General features: G+C 49.8%; 1 protein-coding gene across 7 annotated transcripts in view; it reads left to right on the top strand.

The window, feature by feature from the left end:
- The window catches only part of PRRC2A (proline rich coiled-coil 2A), an 80,693-nt gene that overhangs the window by 43,886 nt on the left and 17,203 nt on the right, over positions 1-19,604 (top strand). For 5 of the 7 annotated variants that reach the window (XM_029585912.1, XM_029585908.1, XM_029585909.1 and 2 more), the window contains exons 18-23: positions 155-285; positions 6,489-6,618; positions 13,083-13,174; positions 13,329-13,571; positions 19,119-19,295; positions 19,406-19,495. In XM_029585912.1, the coding sequence (XP_029441772.1) occupies positions 155-285; positions 6,489-6,618; positions 13,083-13,174; positions 13,329-13,571; positions 19,119-19,295; positions 19,406-19,495 (863 nt within the window). The remainder of the gene's footprint in view (positions 1-154; positions 286-6,488; positions 6,619-13,082; positions 13,175-13,328; positions 13,572-19,118; positions 19,296-19,405; positions 19,496-19,604) is intronic. The other 2 variants (XM_029585910.1, XM_029585913.1) reach the window with 2 other exon arrangements.

Genomic DNA, 19,604 nt, shown 5'->3' with positions numbered 1-19,604 from the left:
GGTCTAAGACCTAAGGATTTATTTATTCACCCTTTATCTGGAAAAATTGTCTGTCATGATGCACAAGAGAATTCTTTTAGCTTTTTTTTTTTAATATATCAATTCATAAGCACCTGTCTGTCTCCGCTCTCCTGCTCTTGCCTCTTCTTTCTAGACTCTCGGTTCCCAGAAAAGGCGCTCAGGAGCACCCAGAGAACCATTCTTGCTGACAGCTTTGAGGGCCTTGGGGCAAAGAGACGCGAGAGACCCCGGAAACAGGAGCCACCCCCTCCACAGCAGCAACGGGTAAGAGGAGAGTGGGAGCCGGGAATAGGCTAGAGTCTTCTGCCTTTCATTCCATCTGAATTCTGACATGCTTTAGACAAATATCATGCAAAACCTGTGCCCTGGAGGTGGCTAAAGCCTTTCAGTCTATAAGCAGGCTGAATTAGCCATGCTCTCTGGTGATTTTCTTCGGGCAGCACAGGGTGAAGCTTCTCTCAAATAATACAGATCTTTGCTCAGTGCACCTATTCAACTGTTCCCATGCGATTACTACTTCTCAGTTTTCTCTTTTGGTGCAGCTCATTGGACACGCGGAAGCATTTTTCTCACTTTCTCTTTGCTTAAATTCTTGTTTTTCTCCTTATGAGAACCCATAACAGCACTTTTCAGTGCGCTTTTATGGGACCTAAAACTCCCAGGTTTAAATACTTGCCAGTGTGGCAAAATTATGTCCTGGGCCCGACCACAACCAGTCGATGTGCTGCGACTGCTGCAGGATGTCACTGAGGGCCCAGAGGCAGTGTGCAGTGAAAATCGCCAAGTTGAGAGGGCAACTGCGCTTTATTGGGATCTTATGCCCCATTGTCGGAACACCATTCATCCCACTCATCACAGAGACCTAAGATGCTTCTCTTGGGTGATGCGCTGTGAGTGCAGTCTTCAGAGAGTCGTGGCAAGCAGAGCCAGGTGGCCAAAGGTCCCAGGGTGCTCAAAGCGCTTCAGGCCACTAAAAAAAAAACAAAAAACCAAACCCACAAAAAGTGGTCATTGCGTTGATGGAAAGTGCGTTGTCATCCAAGAACAGTGTCGAGAGTCGGAAGGCTCCTCTGTGTGCAACGCATCCAAAGTATGACGCTGGTCACATTAAGTCCTGTTGCACCAAGAACATACCACGCATTCGGCGCATGATGCAACACGAGCGCAACGCAGAATCCTCGATGCAGGTGTCTCAGAAGAAATGCCATCGGGTGTCCGCAACGCATAAACAACGGCCGATAGACATCATGCACCAACAGCATTTGGCGACTCATTTGGTGCACCCTAAGCAAGCGTGGACTCGTGGGAGGCTGCAGCGTGATCAGGCTTCCATTCAACCACCCAGACACAAGACTTCACAGAACCATTCCTCAAGACTTCCAACAGAACCTGAAGTCTACCTGAAGAACTGTTGGGCTCCAACACCTTAGATATAGAGGAAGTAATAACCTCCCCTGTGGAGTCGTGTTCTGGTGGATCCTTCCAGAAGGTCTATTCTGACTTCTCCTCTGTGTCAAGTTGAAAAAGACAGTCGCCTCAGTTACAAGAGCCTCTAATAAAGAGGCATAACACATCCCACAAGGAACAAAAACCATCTGAGCACCACAGAGGGCCAGATTCCTCCATTTTTACTGGCGGCTCTAGCCCCAACTAAAAAAAAAAAGCTGCAGCACATGTGGGTGCACTGAGGGGTATATCTGCCACCCCACAGAAGACGACACGTTCTCTACAGTGGGGGGGGGGGGGGAGTGGCCTCACAAGCCGTGACCCAGATATTGCTGCTTTAGAGGGGCACGGCCACCCACACCTGCTGCCTAGTCCATTGGAGGAGGGATTCCCCCCACTGTGGATTCCCTCTTCTCCAATTCAGGGAGATGATAGTCCTCAGGACCAGGAAGAAGAGCCAGTATAGTGCTGCATGTGTCGTGTAGCACTATAGAAATGTTAAGTAGTAATGGTGGATCCAAAATTTTTGCCGGAACTGGATATGGGACCACAAGCATCTCTTCCAACTTCCTTGGGCACTTCAATGAGAATTCCTTCTGACTCAGACCCACCAGAGCCGTCACTGCCCCGAGAAGACCTAACATATTCCAAGTTTATTGAAAAAGTGGAGATGACGTTACCAGATCCCAGAGCTGAGGTAATGGGATATTTAAAGAGTTTTAATGCCCATCAGAGCCTACCGCATTACCATCGCATGTGGTCTAGATGTAGTGATGAATAAATCTTGGGAGTCCCCGTTTCAGGGCAGTCTCTCTCGCAAGACCAGAAATTCCACATGAGGAAGTCACCTCATTACGGTACGGTACAACTTCCTCATGCTTCCAGGGTTGTAGAATCAGCCATAAAACAAACCTAATAAGCCATGGCTGCATTCAAACACACCTCCAGGCAAGGAGAACAAGTACCTGGACGAATTTGGATGCAGAGTTTTTCAAGCAGTGATGTTTAATGCAGAAATACAGCAATACTTGGGAGTGTCTACAGGACCTCAAACCATACGTTTCAACTGCATCGGGAGACCAGGCTCCTCCTTAACCTTTAACAGATTGGAAGAGAGCTTACGGCATCAACTTAGAGCCATTTATGAGATGTTCGAGACTTTGACGACTTCTATAGCGGCCCACAGGAAAGCCTGACTCCGCTCCAGTGCTATGTGGGAAGATGTTCATGAAAAACTAGCAGACTTGCCCTGTAAAGGGGACAACTTATTTGGTAGGAGCAATGCTGGTGGCTGGAAAGAATCAGTAAGTACTGCTTGGAGAAAGTTTTAAAACTTAAGAACTTAAGAGAACATAAGATGCCATGCTGGGTCAGACCAAGGGTCCATCAAGCCCAGCATCCTGTTTCCAACAGTGGCCAATCCAGGCCATAAGAACCTGGCAAGTACCCAAAAACTTAAGTCTCTTCCTTGTTACTGTTGCTAGTATTATGTTATCTATGTATGTTTTAAATTGTAATATTTATATGTTGCTGTGAACCGGAATGATTGAATCAGAATATCTGTATATAAAATTAAATGTAAACTATTGGGGTATATTATTCAGTGTTTGTATGTTTTGTTTTAAATAGGTAGTCAGAAAGTCAGGCAACAGACAGAAGCTCTCCCACCCATCCCATGCTCATCCTTTTAATTTATAGGCAGGTGTCTCTTTCAAACACACACACAAAAAAGCCCATTTAACTTAAACTCGGAAACTCCCCACACCTTATCAAGAGTTTGATCATTCCCTTGTAGGTCACTACCAGATATATAGTGAATACACTAACACATTTAAAGGACCCTAATTAGGCACATTCCTCCCCCCCTTAGCAACCTAAAACTTAACTAGGAACTGAACAAATTTGAGATGAAGGCAGCAGCCCAGCAACAAGAGGGGGGGCCTCCCAGTCTTTTACATTGAGTATCACTTGTATGATTTTTTACTCACCGGTGAGAAGTTGTGTGTGTGCATCTGATGCAAAGAGCTCCTGGCTCTCAGAGAATGAGTCCGACCTCTGGAGGCTAGAGTGGCAGACCTAGAAGAGCTGAGGCAGACAGAGGTATATAGGTGAGACCTTCAGGGACATAGTAGCCAAGTCCCAACTCAAGTCTGGCAGCCCTGGTGTTGCCTTGGATGGAGAAGGAAGGTCTCCTGATAGGAGAGCATCAACCTGGTGCAGCAGGAAAGGGCGATGGCAAAGTTATACCTGTTACGGAAGAGACCATGGACCTGTTGATTCCTAAAGTGGTGCTTCAGTCTCGGAAATGACAAAGAAGACAACACTTCCAATGATGCACAGAACTGTAAACTAGAGATTCAGTTAAAATGGATGTTTGAGGGCTCCACACTGAATCTGCGGGCAGCTATCTGGGGTAGCCTGATGCAGAGGGCCTGTTGATGCTAGCTACAGAAGGCTTAGGAGAAGGGTTCCACACAGGTGGCCCGGTTGGGGGCTGAGGTGGCCTACATGCAGGTCGTGCTATATGATCTGGTTCTCATGTTAGCCAGAAATAAGGTCTCAGCTGTTATGGCTCGCTGGTCAGCAGATATGTGGTCCATGACCCAGCTCTGTAATCTTTCCTTTAAGGGGAAGTTGCTGTTTGGTGAAAATCTCAACCAGCTGATGAAGCAGCTTGGGGGGACTTGATGGGAAACAGGTTGCCAGGGGACAAGAATTTAAAGGAAAGGAAAATGTGGTTCTTACCTGCTAATCTTTGTTCCTGTAGTACCCCAGAGTCCCTGCCCAGTTGATGGGAGAATTGGAGAGTGTGCTTGATCTATTTTAAATAGGCTGAAGAATGGCACAGGTTTTGTTTGGTTTCTTATGTTGTTAAGGTTGGAAAAGATCATTCCCACTTCCTACTGCTCTTTCAGGGGGACGTGTTTATGTGGGGATGTTTATTTATGTTCAGTGGTATCTTGGCTTGGGCACAGGTCAATACTGAGGGACTGCAGGTGGCACACCAGGTTATGTGGCAGTGTCAGCAAAACTTTCTCTTGTCTCCATCTGCTGGAAGGGAGGCAAAACCCAGTAGTCTGGACTGATCAGTGGTACTACAGGAATGAAAATTAGCAGGTGGTAACCAACTTTCCTTTACTGTCGGCAGCACATATCGCTGGGCAGGAGAACATGCAGGCTGATTTCCTCAGTTGAAATCTGTTAGATCCCAACTAAGGGGAGCTAAGTCTGGAAGCTTTCAAAAGGATATGTCACCAGTGGGGCCCGCCTATAGGTGGATCTGATGGTGACCCGTCAGAATGCCAAGATGTGGAATCTTCTTTAGTCAGCGAAGGGAACAGGGGTCGTTGGCAATGGATGCCCTAGTGTAAGTTACTATACGTTTTTCCTCCATGGGCTTTCATAGGCAGGCTGTTGAAAATAGAATTGGAGTGCAACAGGGTCATCCTGGTTGCACCAGATTGGCTGGGTAGGTCTTGGTTTGCAGATCTCATGCAGCTGCTGATGGTTCATGCCTTGTGTCTCCTGAGATCGTGTGGTCTGCAGTTTTAGGGGACAATGATAATGGAAGATTTGACTCTTTTTTTTGCTCTGACGGTCTGGCTCTTGAGTGGTGCCAGCTCCGCAAAAGGGGGATGTTCTCCTTCCATGATTTTGACATTGTTGGCATCACAAAAATGGTCCACTTTGGCTTACGTTTTTGCAAGTCTAGCTCGGAGTCTCCCTCTCTGGTCGTACTTCAAGGCAGTTTGGATAAGGGGCTCGCATCAAGTTCCCTGAAGGTTTGGGTAGCGGTTTTTCTTGCTACCTTGGTGGTTCGGGTGATGTCTCTATAGCAGCTCACCCAGTTTTTGAAGGGCGTTAAACAGTTGCACTCTTTTTCGACTCATTGTTTCTCCTTGGGACCTTATGCTGGTCCCTCAGGGTGTTGGAGGGGGGCTCTTTGAACCCTTGAGTCAGATTTCCTTGAAGGCTGTCTGCTCTGAGAGACTGATTTCGGAGGTCCAGGCTTTGTCTTGTCAAGATCAGTTTCTGGTTATTTTGTCGGATGCTGAAGTATTCCATCCGGTGCTGTTAATTCTGCCGTTCATATTAACCAGATGGTTTTTCTCCTGGGATCTGAGTATCTAGCTCTCAGGTGACTGATGCATTTTGCAAGTCTGACAGATGGTTCTGTTGGGGGGATCCTCGGCTTCGAAGGCTCCTCTGGCTTGCTGCAGATAGGAAGCTATGGTCTCAGTTTATATGCTGAAAGAAAATAAGGCCCTGCAGTTGCTTTGTGCTGACTCCCCCAGGGTATTGTCAGCATCTTGGGTAAACGTTCAGGTGCTTGTGCCAGTAGATATTTGCAAAGCTGCCATTTGGCCATCTTTGCATACCTTTGTGAAACCTTACTATCTGGATATTCTGGTGAGGGAGGCCTCTGCGTACGGTGCAGGGGTTCTTCAGGCAGCTCTTGCTTACACTCTTCTGGGTAGATGAAGCTTTGGCACTTCCACTTGTTAAGGGCTGGACAATCTGTTAATTTCCTTTCCATCAGTCCTGCTACACCAGTCCAGCTCCCACCTAGGAAGCAAAGCTTGTATCATCTCAGTAACTTAGCTTGCTGTTCTAATTTGAGCATTATTGCTGCATTGGTTGTCTATTTTTCTTTTTTACTTTACTGTTGACTCTGGTTACAGGGAAGCTTCTTCATTTTTTGTTGATGGTTATTCACTTTGCCATTGTGGGGTTTGATCTGAAGCTTTGATAGAAGGTTACTGAGTTCCTGCTGCTTGGCACCACCCCTAAGTAGAGGCTGTAATGTCACAGAAGAAAAAGGTTTTGTCTGCCTCCATCTGCTGCTAGGGGGAAACAACCCACTTGTTAAGAGCTGGACTGGTGTAGCAGGACTAATGGAAAGGAAATTAACAGGTAAGAACATTTCTCCATGTCTCTCGGCCAGGGATTAGACCTAATGCGTAGGGTCACTGTGCCGTTACTTTCCTGATACAATGCCTTCTCAATCTGTTTACTTTCAGGAAGCTTTGTCCTCTTCCCGGAATGGTTTCCCCCAGAAGCAGGAAGGCCCTGGAGCCATGAATGAGCAGCGGGACAAGACTGGCTTGGTTGGAACGCTGCCCCCTCACATCTGGAGCCGATTACATTCCAGTAAGTTCAGCTTTGTTGTCTTTAGGTTCCCAGGGTTTTGGGAGGGGCAGGGCTGGAAGGGTGCTCACACAAGGCATCCATTTTCATCTGTTCACAGCACAAATAACTTGCCTGCATACATTTACCATGAAGTTAGATGGAATAACTGTGTTTGTATGCTGAACCCTGCTTTTTGATTGGATGAGAAGCTTCAGTGTAATATAATACGGTGTAGTATTTGCACCACCGAAGTAGTGTTTTGGTTTTCCAAGATACAAAGAAAACATTAATAGGTAGACAAGCTAAAATCTCGCAGATATTAGTGGAAATGCGCTCTGGCACTATCCCAGTTTGGTCCTTATGTCCTGCCAGCTTCGTTTTTTTAGAGTTGGGGAAACAGATTCCAGAAGTTGAGTTGTGTTCTGTCTGATAAGAAAACTGAGCTGCTTTCCCCTTGCGTGCCCAGATCAGTCCAGACTCCTGGATTTTGTATCCCTGCCAGCAGATAGACAGAGTTTCACTGACACTGTACCTAACCTAGTGTGCCACCTACAGTCCCTCTATTTCTTTGTTTTCAGCAGATGGTAGATTAAAAGACAATTTCCTAGCGTGTAGCCAGATGTACTCAGGATCAATGGGTTATGTGCTCCCCTGCTAACAGATTGAGACGGAGTCAGGTTTCAAAGCTGATGTCACCTTAGATACACCCCTGCAGTGACCTCAGCCCTTCAGTATCTCTGTCTCTTAGCAGATGTGGATGTGCTTTCCCTATTGGGATTGCAGTACTCGTTAGAGGAAAATCTACATTTAAATTGGAGAAAGACTGAGCCCCGCTCTCCTGTGGTGATACCTAAAGGTCCCTCCCACAGTCGAATTCCTGAGGCAAATTCCGAAATCCCTCAGAGCTGTGCCTTGGTCCAATAGCCAGTTGCCGGCATGGACTTTGCTGCTGAAGTAGCTGAAAGACAGCAGATGTAGGAAGCAGAGCACGGCAGTGATGGCCAAAGCCCTCTTCCCCCCCGCAGCTGGAGACTGTCTCTGTACTCAGCCAGTAAGCGCTGAGCCCAGGTAAGTAAAGAGAAGAGGATTCCTTCCGATTCAGAGACATGGAGGGGCTTCAGTAAGTCCTTCCTCCGGTCTTGCTTGGTGTGCTGTAATGACATTTCCGATCCCATTGGGATAAGGGAAGGGGCTTCCGCGTGGATTGAGTAGCCTTCCCAATGGGCTAAGCCCTGCTTCAGGCTCGGTGGGCACTCCATGTGTTAGGCCGCGGTGGCGCCATCTTGTATGCGATTTTTGTGCGTCTCCATAGAGCATCGGTACATGCCGTGTGTGCTGGCTCTGCACAAGCGCTGTGCGCCTAATGTTGCACATGTGTGCGTGCATACGTTCATGCATCGGTACAGGATCTCTGTGTGCACTTGACTTCAGGCGCTAACTGGCTGAGCGCACAGTTACCGTTTATTATGGCCCCGGCAGCAAAGAAGCATAAGCGACACTCTTTGTGCTGCCTACCATATTAGGGCTACACAGTCTGACCTGGAGTCTTACCTATGTTGGCACTGTGAGGAGGCCAAGGGAGGGTTGGAATCCCAGAACTTTTCTAAGCCCAGCTCCTCCTATTCAGAAGATGGGTTAGCCCACAGTCTTATCCGGTAGTACCCCGGATCTGAGTAATCACAGGGATTGGTTCTACCTCGGAGAGAGACATTCAGCTGTGCCTACCCCAGTTCCTCCTGGGCTAGGAATAGACCTGGTGGCCTTTTCTTGGATGGAATTTTTTTAAGTCCTTCAGGCTTTCGTACAGGCGCACAGTCTTTCTCTCCTGTCCCTGTCCAGCCTGAATCCCAGCCAGGAAGGCCTTGTTCTCCCAGACCTTGAGACATGCCTCATCTCATCAAGGGTATCCCTGACAGGGACAATGAAAGGGGATTTAGATTAATTGGAGGATGGGGAAATTCTCCCCCCCCCCCCCCCCCCCCCAGGCTTGGAGCCATAATCAGACCATGTTACTGTTTTTCCATAGAGATGAATTGCCAGCCCTGGTTTCCCAGACCCTGAAGACTCTGGGAGTTCCTGGCAAGGACCCTAAGAAGGAACCAAAGAAGAATCCCATCCTGGTGTCTCTACTGAAAGTCTCTTGCTATTTTCCGATGCTGGAAGCCATCCAGGAGTTGATTGATCCAGAATTGGATGCCCTGGAAGCCAGTTTTAAAGGAGGGTGGGCACTGGAAGCTCTGTACCCACTGGATCCAGCGGCCAGAGAACTCCTGCGTTTCCCCAAAGTGGACGCCCTGGTCTGCGCCATTTCAAAGCGAACTGTCCCAGTGGAGGGAGGAGCAGCCTTAAAGAATGCGCATGATAGGCGGTTGGAGTCCATCCTTAAACAAACCTTTGACGTGACAGCATTGACACTACTGATTGCATCTTGTTGTGCCCTGGTGGCTCGCTCAAGCCTGCTTCGAGAGAGAGAGAGAGAGAGACAAATAACTCAAGGGTGCAATCGAGAGAGGCTATGTAGCCCACCGCTGCCTTTTTAGTGGACATGGGCTCTGACCTAGTCCGTACCTCGGCTAGAAGATAGCAATGGCTGCGAAATTGGTCAGCAGATGTAACCTCTAAGGCAAACTCACAAAGTTGATCTTTAAGGGATCCCTCCTATTCGGAAGCAAATTGGAAAAGCTGGCCAGTAAGTAGGGTGAATCTCAGTATCTTGGCTACCAGAAGATGAGAGAGGGGTTGCAGTTCCCCTTGCCTATGAGGGATCTGCCAGGGGCTCCCAGCGCTTTCGGCCCTACAGGAACTCGACATTTCAGACATCTCGTTCCTCAGGAAGGTCTTAGTTATTTTGGAGCCGACAACCAAAAAGAGGGGCTGGTTCGGGTTCAGGCTCGGCCCGAACTTCCCAATGACGTTCTGCCGACCCATTCACAGGATGAGGAAATAGGGGTCAACTATCCTTCTACCAGAGGTGGGTCGAGATCATGTCTGACAAATGGGTACTGGATATCATATGAGGAGGATATGCGCTGGAGTTTCGCAGCATTCTTTGGGACATATTCATGAAGCCTCCGTGCCACTCCCAGCACAAGAAGCTGGCAGTGGAATCTATCTTGATAAGACTCTTCAATTTGAGGGCTATAATTCCAGTACCTAATCCCCAGGAAAATACAGGGCGTTATTCCATCTATTTTATTGTACCCAAGAAGGAGGGTTCCTTTTGCCCCATCCTGGACCTCAAGAGCATCAACCATCATCTACAAGTAATTCATTTCTGTATGCAAACTCTATGCTCCGTCATAATGGCCATTCAACCGGGAGACTTCTTAACCTCCCTAGACTTGGAGATCTACCTTCATATTCCAATCCAAGACCACCAGGTTTCCTATGCTTTGCAGTACTGGGCCACCATTATCGGTTCCAGGCTCTGCCCTTCGGCCTGGCTATTGCCCCCAGAACACTTTCCAAAATTATGGTGGTCGTGATGGCAGCACTGAGGAAAGAAGGAATCCTGGTGCACCCATTCTTGGACAACTGGTTGATCCGGGTGAAGTTGTTAGAAGAGAGTCTCCAGGTGACCAGCAGGGTGATGTCCTTGCTTCAGGAACTTGGTTGGATCGAGAACATAGACAAGAGCAGTCTCAAGCCCTCCCAGTCCTTAGAGTATCTGGGGGGTCTGGTTCGACACCAAACCAGGACAAGGTCTTCCTCCCACTCTCGGATAAGGAAGCTGATATGCCAAATGTGCCAGTTGACGAACATGATACGTTCCAGGGTGTGGCGCTGTCTTCAGGTCCTCAGTTTGATGGTGTCAACGCTGGAGGTAGTACCATGGGTGAGGGCACACATGCGTCCACTCCAACACGCTCCCTGCTGTCACGTTGGAACCCACTGTCCCAGGACTACTCAATTCGCCGTCTCCTACTGAGGGAAGTATGTTCTCAGCTTCAGTGATGGCTGCAGGAAGCTCACCTGAGCAAGGGTGTAAGCCTGTCCCCAATGGACTGGCTAGTTCTCACGACGGACGCAAGCCTCCGGAGGTGGGGAGCTCATTGTTGGGAACTGGCGACCCAGGGGCGTTGGACCAAGGAAGAGGCGTGCTGGAACATAAACCGCCTGTAAGCCCAGGCAGTCAGATAAATGTCTACAGTTCAGCCACAGGCTCCAGGGCCAGGCGATCTGCGTGATGTTGGACAGTGCAACATCCCCCCCAGGGTTCCTCCTGCCAGGGAGGAACCAAGAGCCAGCAAGTGTCCCTGGAGATAGATCCCCTTATGGAATGAGTGTAATTGAACCTACGGATGATCGGTCTCCCATATCACAGGAAAAGACGACGTCAGAGCAGACTTTCTAAGCAGGCAGAGTCTGGATCCAGGAGAATGGGTGTTGTCGGCCAGAGCTTTTCAGTTGTTGGTAGACCGCTGGGGCTTCCCTTCCATCGATCTACTGGCCACATCTCAAAATGCAATGGTCTTCCGATTCTTTAGTTGCAGAAGAGATCAGCGATCCCTGGGGATCGACCCCCCCCCCCCCTTGTTCAGACCCTGCCAGAGGAGGGTTTACTGTACACCTTCCCTCCACGGCCCCTGCTGGGCAAGGTCATTCACAAGATTGAGCACCACAGGAGATTAGTCCTTCTAGTGGCTCCGGATATGCCCAGACGCCCATGGTATGCACACATGCGGAGGCTTCTGGTGAAGACCCTCTCTATGCCTTCCAACGCACAAGGACCTGATCCAACAAGGTCTGGTTCTTCACGAGGATCTGACTCTGTTTTGTCTTATGGTTTGGCCCTTGAGAGGGCTTGCCTGATGAAGCATGGATATTCGGTGGCAGTAATTTCCACCTTGCTCAGCGCGTAGAAGTTCTCGATGTCTTTAGTGTGTTTGTGCAGATCTGGAGAATATTTTAGACCTGGTGCGAGGAACGCGGGGTTACCCTTGGATGGCCAAAATCCTTCTGGTTCTGGAATTTTTACAAGATGTCCTGAATAAAGGGTTGTCCCTTAACTCCTTGAAGGTCCAGGTAGTGGCACACTCCTGCTTCAGAGGCGAGGTGAACGGAACACTTCTGTCAGTGCATCCAGAAATGGCCCGTTTTCTAAAAGTGGTAAAACACCTCCGACCACTTCTATGGTGGCAGGTTCCCCTGTGGAATCCTAATCTAGTATTGGACTTTTTAGCAGGGCCTTTCTTTCGGTCGCTGCACCATTGCACCTGTTAACGCTGAAAACTGTGTTCCTGGTGGCAATATGCTCAGCTCATCGCATCCCTGAATTACAGGCATTGTGTCAAGAACCATACCTCCGGATGACTCCAGGAGCGTTACAGCTTCGCACCGTTCCATCCCTCTTGCCCAAGGTAGTCTTGGAGTTTCACTTGAATCAGTCCATTTCCTTACCGTCCCTAGATATAGGCACAAGAATACAGAAGACTACCGCCTCCTCTGCCATTTAAAAATCAGTAGGCTTTTAGTGCGGTATCTGGAACTCTCAGAACCAGTGCGCTTGTTTGTTCTTCACGGTGGAAGGAGGCAAGGTGAACCAGCTTTGTGGGCTACCATAGCTCACTGGATCAAGGAGGTGGTCACAGGAGCTTATGTAGAGGCAGGAAAGCCATTACCCTTTCAGGTTAAAGCTCATTCCATTAGGGCCCAGGCAGTATCTTGGGCGGAAATTAAGTTACTATCTCCCCTCAACATCTGCTGTGCGGCAACGTGGTCTTCCTTGCAGACCTTCTTCTCCAGGTTCTTTTGCGTTGGACGTTCGGGCCCGAGAGGACGCAGCCCAGTGTTCTGTGGTGATCAAAAAAAGCAAACAATGTTAGGAACTATTAGGAAGGGAATGGAAAATAAAAAGGAGGATGTCATGCCTCTATATTGCTCCATGGTGAGACCGCAACTTGAATACTGTGTACAATTCTGGTCACCTCATCTCAAGGATATAGCTGCACTGGAGAAAGTGCAGAGAAGGGTGACCAAAATGTTTGTTTTCGGATCTTGGCTTGGGTACCTATCAATATTGAGGGACTGCAGGTGGCGCACTCTGTTATGTTGCAGTGCTTCAAAGTTTTGTTCTCTGTCTCCATCTGCTGGTAGGGATGCAAAAACCCACTTGTCTGGACTGATCTGTGGTCTTACAGGAACGGAAATTTAGTAGGTAAGAACCAATTTTCCTTTTTATTGTCCTCTCCCGCAGTGCAGGGGAGCTGCATGTAGCTTTTTATGAAAGGTAATTGTTGATTTAAGACTTTCATATTCTCTTAGTGGAGGGTTCACCTGCTCATATGGTTTTAGCTTTATTACAAGAATACTGAGTGCAGGTGGCACTGTAAATTAAGTACCTATGAAGAGTATAGTAAGGCCTTTAGCTCTATCTGCTGGAAGAGAAAAGCCCATCTGTCTTGGCTGATCTGATAGGACTCTTTAGGTAAGAGCCAATATTTCCTTTGGCTTTAAGAAGTGCTGTCTTTACTCTTTGGTCGCAGCAGGTACGGACAGAGGGGCCTATCCTGCGGCCTGTACCTCGGAACCATGGCCAGAGCCCTTGGGTGCCTACGAAGAGACAGTCAGCACTGAGGTAAGAGAGGGAGGGAGCCCCCTGATCCTCCCAGAATCCCACACCGGGACTTCTCATCAGGGGGTGGGGTTTAGCCTCCTCTTGGATCTGGGGCTGTTCGGCGCACTATATCTGATCTGTTACTTGTTTTTCTCTCTGATCATTTCCTGCCTAGCCGTGTTGCCCTCCTCTGCAGCGGAGTCAGTCAGACAGCGGTGTAGACCTGAGCAGTGACTCCCAAGTCTCCTCCACCAGCTGCAGCCAGCGCAGCTCTCCTGATGGTGGCCTGAAGACGGAGCCTGGCAAGCACATGCCACTACTGAGTGCTGGAGGTACGCGGGACCCTGAGTCAGAGGGCTCCAAGGAGCAGCGGAGGCGCCTGCCACCAGCCAAAGACTCGAACCTCAGGGAGAGAAAGGTAAAGGCTACACCCACACAGCCACTTCATTCTAGTTTCTGAAAGGGGGCGAGCATACCAGGCCTGTGACAGTCTAGTGCTGAAAGCAGATCAGGCTGCAATGCCAGGAACTCTCCATGGAGACTCCATGTTGCTTGAATGTTTTCTGTCATTCCCTGTATGCACCTGGATCAGTCCAGACCATGGGTTGAGCCTCCTGTCCAGTAGATGGAGACAGACCAAAACTGAAAGGGTATCCTATATCAGAACAGAGCCTACCCTGCATCCCTTCAGTATTTGTCTGTCTCCAGCAGACGCAGGCAGCTGAACCTGCGGTTCCCCTTCTTAATTTCTTCTCCCTGTAGGGACTTTGTTCTTATTAGTCTCAGGATCAAGCAAGTATTATCTTTTATTGATTTAAAAAAAAAAAAAAAAAGTTTGAAAGAATTTCTCTGTTTTCTCGGAGACAGCTCTGTCTCCATGCTCTGCTGGGGGCCTAGGGGGGACTTGCCCCTTGATTCGTCAGCCTAGGCTCCCCATTTTCCCGGTGATCTTTTGGGGCGATACTGGTGGTCCAATCACTCCCCCTTGCTGGCTGTCTAACCCCGAGACGTTTCATTCCTCGGGTCTTTGGCAGGGAAGATCATTCCCCTGCCCGTGCTGTAAAAAAAAAAAAAAAAGACAAGCAAATCAGCAAGAAAGCGTTAAGTAAACTTGGTATTGACAGCAGACAGCTCCAGCAGCATGCAGGGTTCAGTCCCTGTATTCGCTTACCGGCAGAGCACAGCTAATTTCCTTCTCCACAGTGATTTCTCTCACAGCTGATGCTGTGTCCCAGCGTTTGTATTGCCTACGGGGAGCCTGCCGTGCGGCTCTCCTGTGGCAGGCTCTGCTCCGGGTGCCTGCCAGGTGGGGAGGGCCCCTCCTCGGCACCCACGAAACCAGTGACCTGGGGTTGGGCTGCACACCGCGTGGGTTGGGCCGTTCCCTGCTCAGCAAACCGTGGGAACGGCAGCCATTTTGGGAGCAGCTCTTTCTGCTGAATCGGGGCTGCAGGCGAGAGGTGAGCCCGATTCACCGATTTCTCCTCAGGATTTGAGACCCACACATTCCCCAGAGGGGGTTTCTGACCTTGTCCCTCCCTCCAGCGAAGAGCCTGCAGGTTTCCTCTCCACAGCCTCCGGTGCCAGAGAGGCAGAGTTCCATTAGGGTCAGGGTGGTGCCGGGGGTCCTGCCACTGCCGGTCCCTGATCCGGATCAGGATACTGCTCCCAGGCCCCCCCCCCCTCAAGTGGGACGACCCACAAGTGCTTCGCCTGTTTCAAAGGGAGGAGCTGGATCCCCTCATTCCCTTTATTTTACAGGAGCTGGGAATTGAGGTGCCCCCTGAGGATACAGTTACAGCCGCTATGCCTGCCAACTTGGACTCTGTCCTGGCGGGACTTAGGGGCCCCTCCACGTCCGTTCCCATTCCATCCTATGCACAAGCTGCTGCTCCTTTGGGAATGGGAGTCTCCAGAGGCGGGGCTCCGAGTAGGGCAATGGACAAGCTCTACCCTCTCCCTGATGACTGCTTGGAATTGCTTAAAATACCCAAGGTGGATTCCTCTGTCTCCGCGGTTACCAAGCGCACCACCATCCTGGTGGTGGGGACCACAGCTTTGAAGGATGTTCAGAATCGCAAACTTTATCTCAAGTTTTGGTGACAACCTGCAGCAGTCTCATGCAGCGGGCAAGCCTCAGGTGGGTTCAACAATTAGCACCCAAGACCTCCCGTCTGCAGAGGCAGAGCAGGCAGACCGGCTGGAAGGCGCGATTGCGTATGGGGCTGATGCCCTTTATGATCTTCGAATGCAAGCCAGAGCCATGGTTTCCACGATCTCAGCCAGACCTCTCCTCTGGCTGAGGAACTGGGCTGCGGGCTCCTCTTCTAAAGGGCAGTTGGGCACTCTCCTCTTCAAGGGTAAGTTGCTTTTTGGTGAGGATGTTGAACAGCTTATTAAATCTCTAGGACAAGAAACGGAGCGCCCAGAACTCTCTCTAGGAGAGAACAAGATTTATAAGCTGCCAGAGGACTGCCCGAAACAGTCTAAGTCCTTTTTTCCTTCCCTCTCTCGCTTTAGAGGTCAACGTCTGTATAATAGCAGAACACGGGGTTCCTTTCGCGGCCGTCGGCCCTTCCGGGATGGTAACCAACAACACCCGACCACAAAGTCCTCTTACCAATAAAATATGGCCAGCCCATTCCTCCGTTCCAAACTTAGGTGGATGACTGACCCTGTTTCTCGAGGAATGGGCCAAGATTACGACGGATCTGTGGGTCCTAGAGGTGATAGAGATTAGAATTTGCTCGGGACCTACCGGATCTTCATATAATCTCTCCCTGCAGAAGTCGAAAGTGGTCGACCAGACTCTGAGCAGGCTACTAGAGTTGGGTGCCATAGTTCCAGTCCCGGTGGAGGAACAAGGGCCCGGCCAGTATTCAATCTACTTCGTCGTTCCCAAAAAGGAAGGTTCCTTCTGTCCAATCAGCCCTCAAGGTTCCCCATTTTCGAATGGAGACCCTGAGGGCGGTGATAGCAACTGTTCGCTCTGGCGAATTCCTGGCATCGCTCGACCTAACAGAGGCTTACCTGCACATTCCGATACGGCTCGACCATCAGAAGTATCTCCGGTTCGAGATCCTGGTCAACATTTCCAGTTCTGGGCGTTCCATTTCGGCCTTGCCACTGCGCCGCGCACCTTTACCAAGGTCATGGTGGTGGTGGTGGCTGCTCTCCATCGGGAAGGAGTTCTGGTTCACCCTTACCTGGACAATGGGCTCATCTGGGCCAAGTCAGAGACTCTCTGCAAGCTGGCAGTCGACAGGGTCGTGGCTTGTCTGACCTCCCTTGGGTGGATAATCAACTTTACCAAGAGCAAGCTACAGCCCTCCCAGATCTTGGAATTTGTGGGAGCACAATTCGACACTCGAGTCGGCAAGGTGTTCCTTGGCACTCAAACTCAGGGAACAAGTGCGCAATTTTCTCTCGCTTTCACTACCCACGGCCTGGGATTACTTTCAGGTCCTGGAGTCCATGGCTTCCACTATCGATCTGGTTCCTTGGGCTTTTGCGCATATGCGTCCATTACAGAAAGTTTTGCTATCCCGCTGGAAACCGGTGTCGGAACAGTTTTGGACGCCTCTCCCGCTCCGATTCTACCATAGCCGAGATGCAATGGTGGCTATCACTCGCCTTCTGAAGAGGATGCTCCTTCAGACTCCTCAGTGGATCATTTTCACGGCGGACGCCAGCCTCTCCAGCTGGGGACTGGTGTGCCAAACCCAGTCTACTCAGGGATACTGGTCCCCAGCTCAATCCCACTGGCACATCCATCGGCTGGAGGCTCGGGCTGTCCGTCTGGCACTAAGGTTTTCCTTCCTCTGACCTGTCGCAAGGTGGTGCGGGTACTCTCTGACAACTCCACCACGGTAGCCTATATCAATTGGCAGGGAGGCACCAGAAGTCGCCTGGTGGCTCGGGAAGCCAGCAAGATCTTTGCCTGGGCGGAGCATCACTTGGATCGCTTAGCAGTTTCCCACATTGCGGGGAAGGAGAATCTTCAAGCTGACTTCCTCAGTCGCTGGCATCTAGACCCCGGCGAGTGAGAGTTGTCAGATGGGCGTGATGGATCTGATCATCCGCAGGTGGGGTCCCCCCACTTAGATCTGATGACCACGAATAACAATGCGAAAGCTCCCAGGTTCTTCAGCCGCAGAAGGGAGCATTGCTCGGAAGGAGTGGATGTGCTGGTCCTTCCTTGGCCTCGCGACGTTCTCTTGTATGTGTTTCCCCCTTGGCCACTGGTGGGAAAGGTGCTCAGAAGAATAGAAGTCCATTGGGGTCCTGTCATTCTAGTGGCACCCGAGTGGCCCCACAGACGTGGTTCGCTGATCTGGTGAATCTTGCGACGGACGGTCCTCTTCACCTCAGTCATTTTCCACGGCTTCTCCAGCAGAGTCCCATATTTTTCGATCAGGCGGATTGCTTTTGTCTAGCGGCCTGGCTTTTGAACGGCGGAGATTGAGAAAGCAGGGATATAAAGAAGTTATATTCACCCTGGAAGCAGTCTACCTCTCTCTCGCTTATGTCCGGGTCTGGAAAGTTTGAGACTGCATGTGCCGCATCGGGAGTGTCGGCTCGTAAGGCTCCGGTATCCCAGGTTCTTTCTTTCCTTCCAGAATGGTCTGTCCAAGGGTTTGTCTTTCAGCTCCTTGCGGGTACAGGTTTCCGCTCTCGGCTCCCTCTTAGGCAGCGTTAATGGTTATGCGGTGGCGGCTCATCCGGATGTCGTTAGTTTCCTTAAAGGGCCCAAGCATTTGAATCCACCGGTTCGGGCCATTTGTCCCTCGTGGAGTCTTAACTTGGTTCTTCGGGTTCTCTGCGAGGCGCCCTTCGAACCTCTATGGCGGGCTACATTCAAGGATTTGACTCTCAAAACCGTTTTCCTGGTGTCTTTTTGTTCCACCAGGAGGGTATCAGAGCTCCAAGCTTTGTCTTGCAGGGAACCCTTCCTACGTTTTTCTGATTCAGGGGTCTCCCTCAAGACACTACCTTCTTTTTTTGCTGAAGATTGTCTTCCTTTGACATCAATCAGTTGGTGGAACTCCCTGCTTTTTCTTCTGAAGACATAGCAAACACATCAGGTGGCGATCTCTGGTGCCTGGATGTAAAACGGGTCTTACTGCGCTGTCTCCAGGTTACAAATGAGTTCCGGGTCTCGGATCACCTGTTTGTTCTATAAGGTGGTCCAAATAAGAATAACAAGGCTTCTAAGGCCACTATTGCTCATTGGTTGAAGGAGGCTATTGCGTTGGCGTCTATCTGTAAGGGCTGATCGGTTCCGGAGGGCTTAAAGGCCCACTCCTTGCATTCTTAGGCTACTTCTTGGGTGGAGAGTCAGTCTCTCTGCAGGAAATATGCGGGGCAGCTACTTGGAAATCTCTGCATACCTTTGCTCGTCATTACAGCCTCTATGTACAGGCTCCAGTTTTTGGCTCCTTCGGGCAGCAGGTTCTTCGAGCGGGACTGTCTCAGTCCCACCCTTTTTAGGGAAGCTTTGGTACATCCCATGGTCTGGACTGATCTGGGTATGTACAGGGAAATGAAAATTGGTTCTTACCTGCTAATTTTCGTTCCTGTAGAATTAAGGATTAGTCCAGACACCCTCCCGTACACTATCTGTTCCATCTGCTCGAAGTTTTTCTTTACAGGTTCTCGGATACCTGGATCTCCTTTTATTGCTTTAAGGCACTGGAAGCATCAACTATTTTAGACGGAATTCTTTCAATTGTTCAATTTATCAGTTTCTTGTTGCTTGCTTGATCCTTTACGGGGTTATCTTTATAGTTATCTGCTTTGATAATGTTTATACTGAAGGGATGCAGAGTAGGCTCTGTCCTGATATAGGATACCCTTTCAGTTTTGGTCTGTCTCCATCTGCTGGACAGGAGGCTCAACCCTCGGTCTGGACTGATCCGTGGTACTACAGAAACGAAAATCAGCAGATCACCAATTTTCCTTTAAGGTCTGTGAGGTCCCCAGCGGTCCCCAGAGGGAGCACGCACCAGGAGCTATCGGCACGGAGCGATCCCAGCGGGCCCTGAACTGTGGAAAGGAGAATGAGAGCCTCCGGCCAGATGTGGACTCTGCTCTGGAAACTGACAGAGCATCGCAACCTGTACAGTATGGGATGGGGGAGAAGGTTTGTTTACAGTCTTTTTTGACTTGAGTCCCTAGTTGCACACCTTACATATCGGGCATGTGGCAGCACTGTTAATTGCTTGGGTTTTTATTTTTGTTGCATATGGTCAGGACTCAGGCTTGCGCCAAACAGCAGCTGAAGATTCCCGACGGGAACGAGAGGCTGTGGCGGTCTCTTTGCACCAATCCAGTCCTGTAGTGGTGAGTCCCTGTGGCCATACAGTCTGGAACTGCTAGGAGAGAACAGAAAAGTAGGGACAGTGAATAGATACAGGAACTACTTGGGATAGGCAGAGGGGGACAGGAGAAG

The sequence above is a fragment of the Rhinatrema bivittatum genome, unplaced genomic scaffold (genome assembly GCF_901001135.1).
Source record: "Rhinatrema bivittatum unplaced genomic scaffold, aRhiBiv1.1, whole genome shotgun sequence".
Lineage (NCBI taxonomy): Eukaryota > Metazoa > Chordata > Amphibia > Gymnophiona > Rhinatrematidae > Rhinatrema > Rhinatrema bivittatum.
The sequence above is the reverse complement of the archived record's forward strand: the minus strand, read 5'-3'. Positions and strand labels throughout refer to the sequence as shown.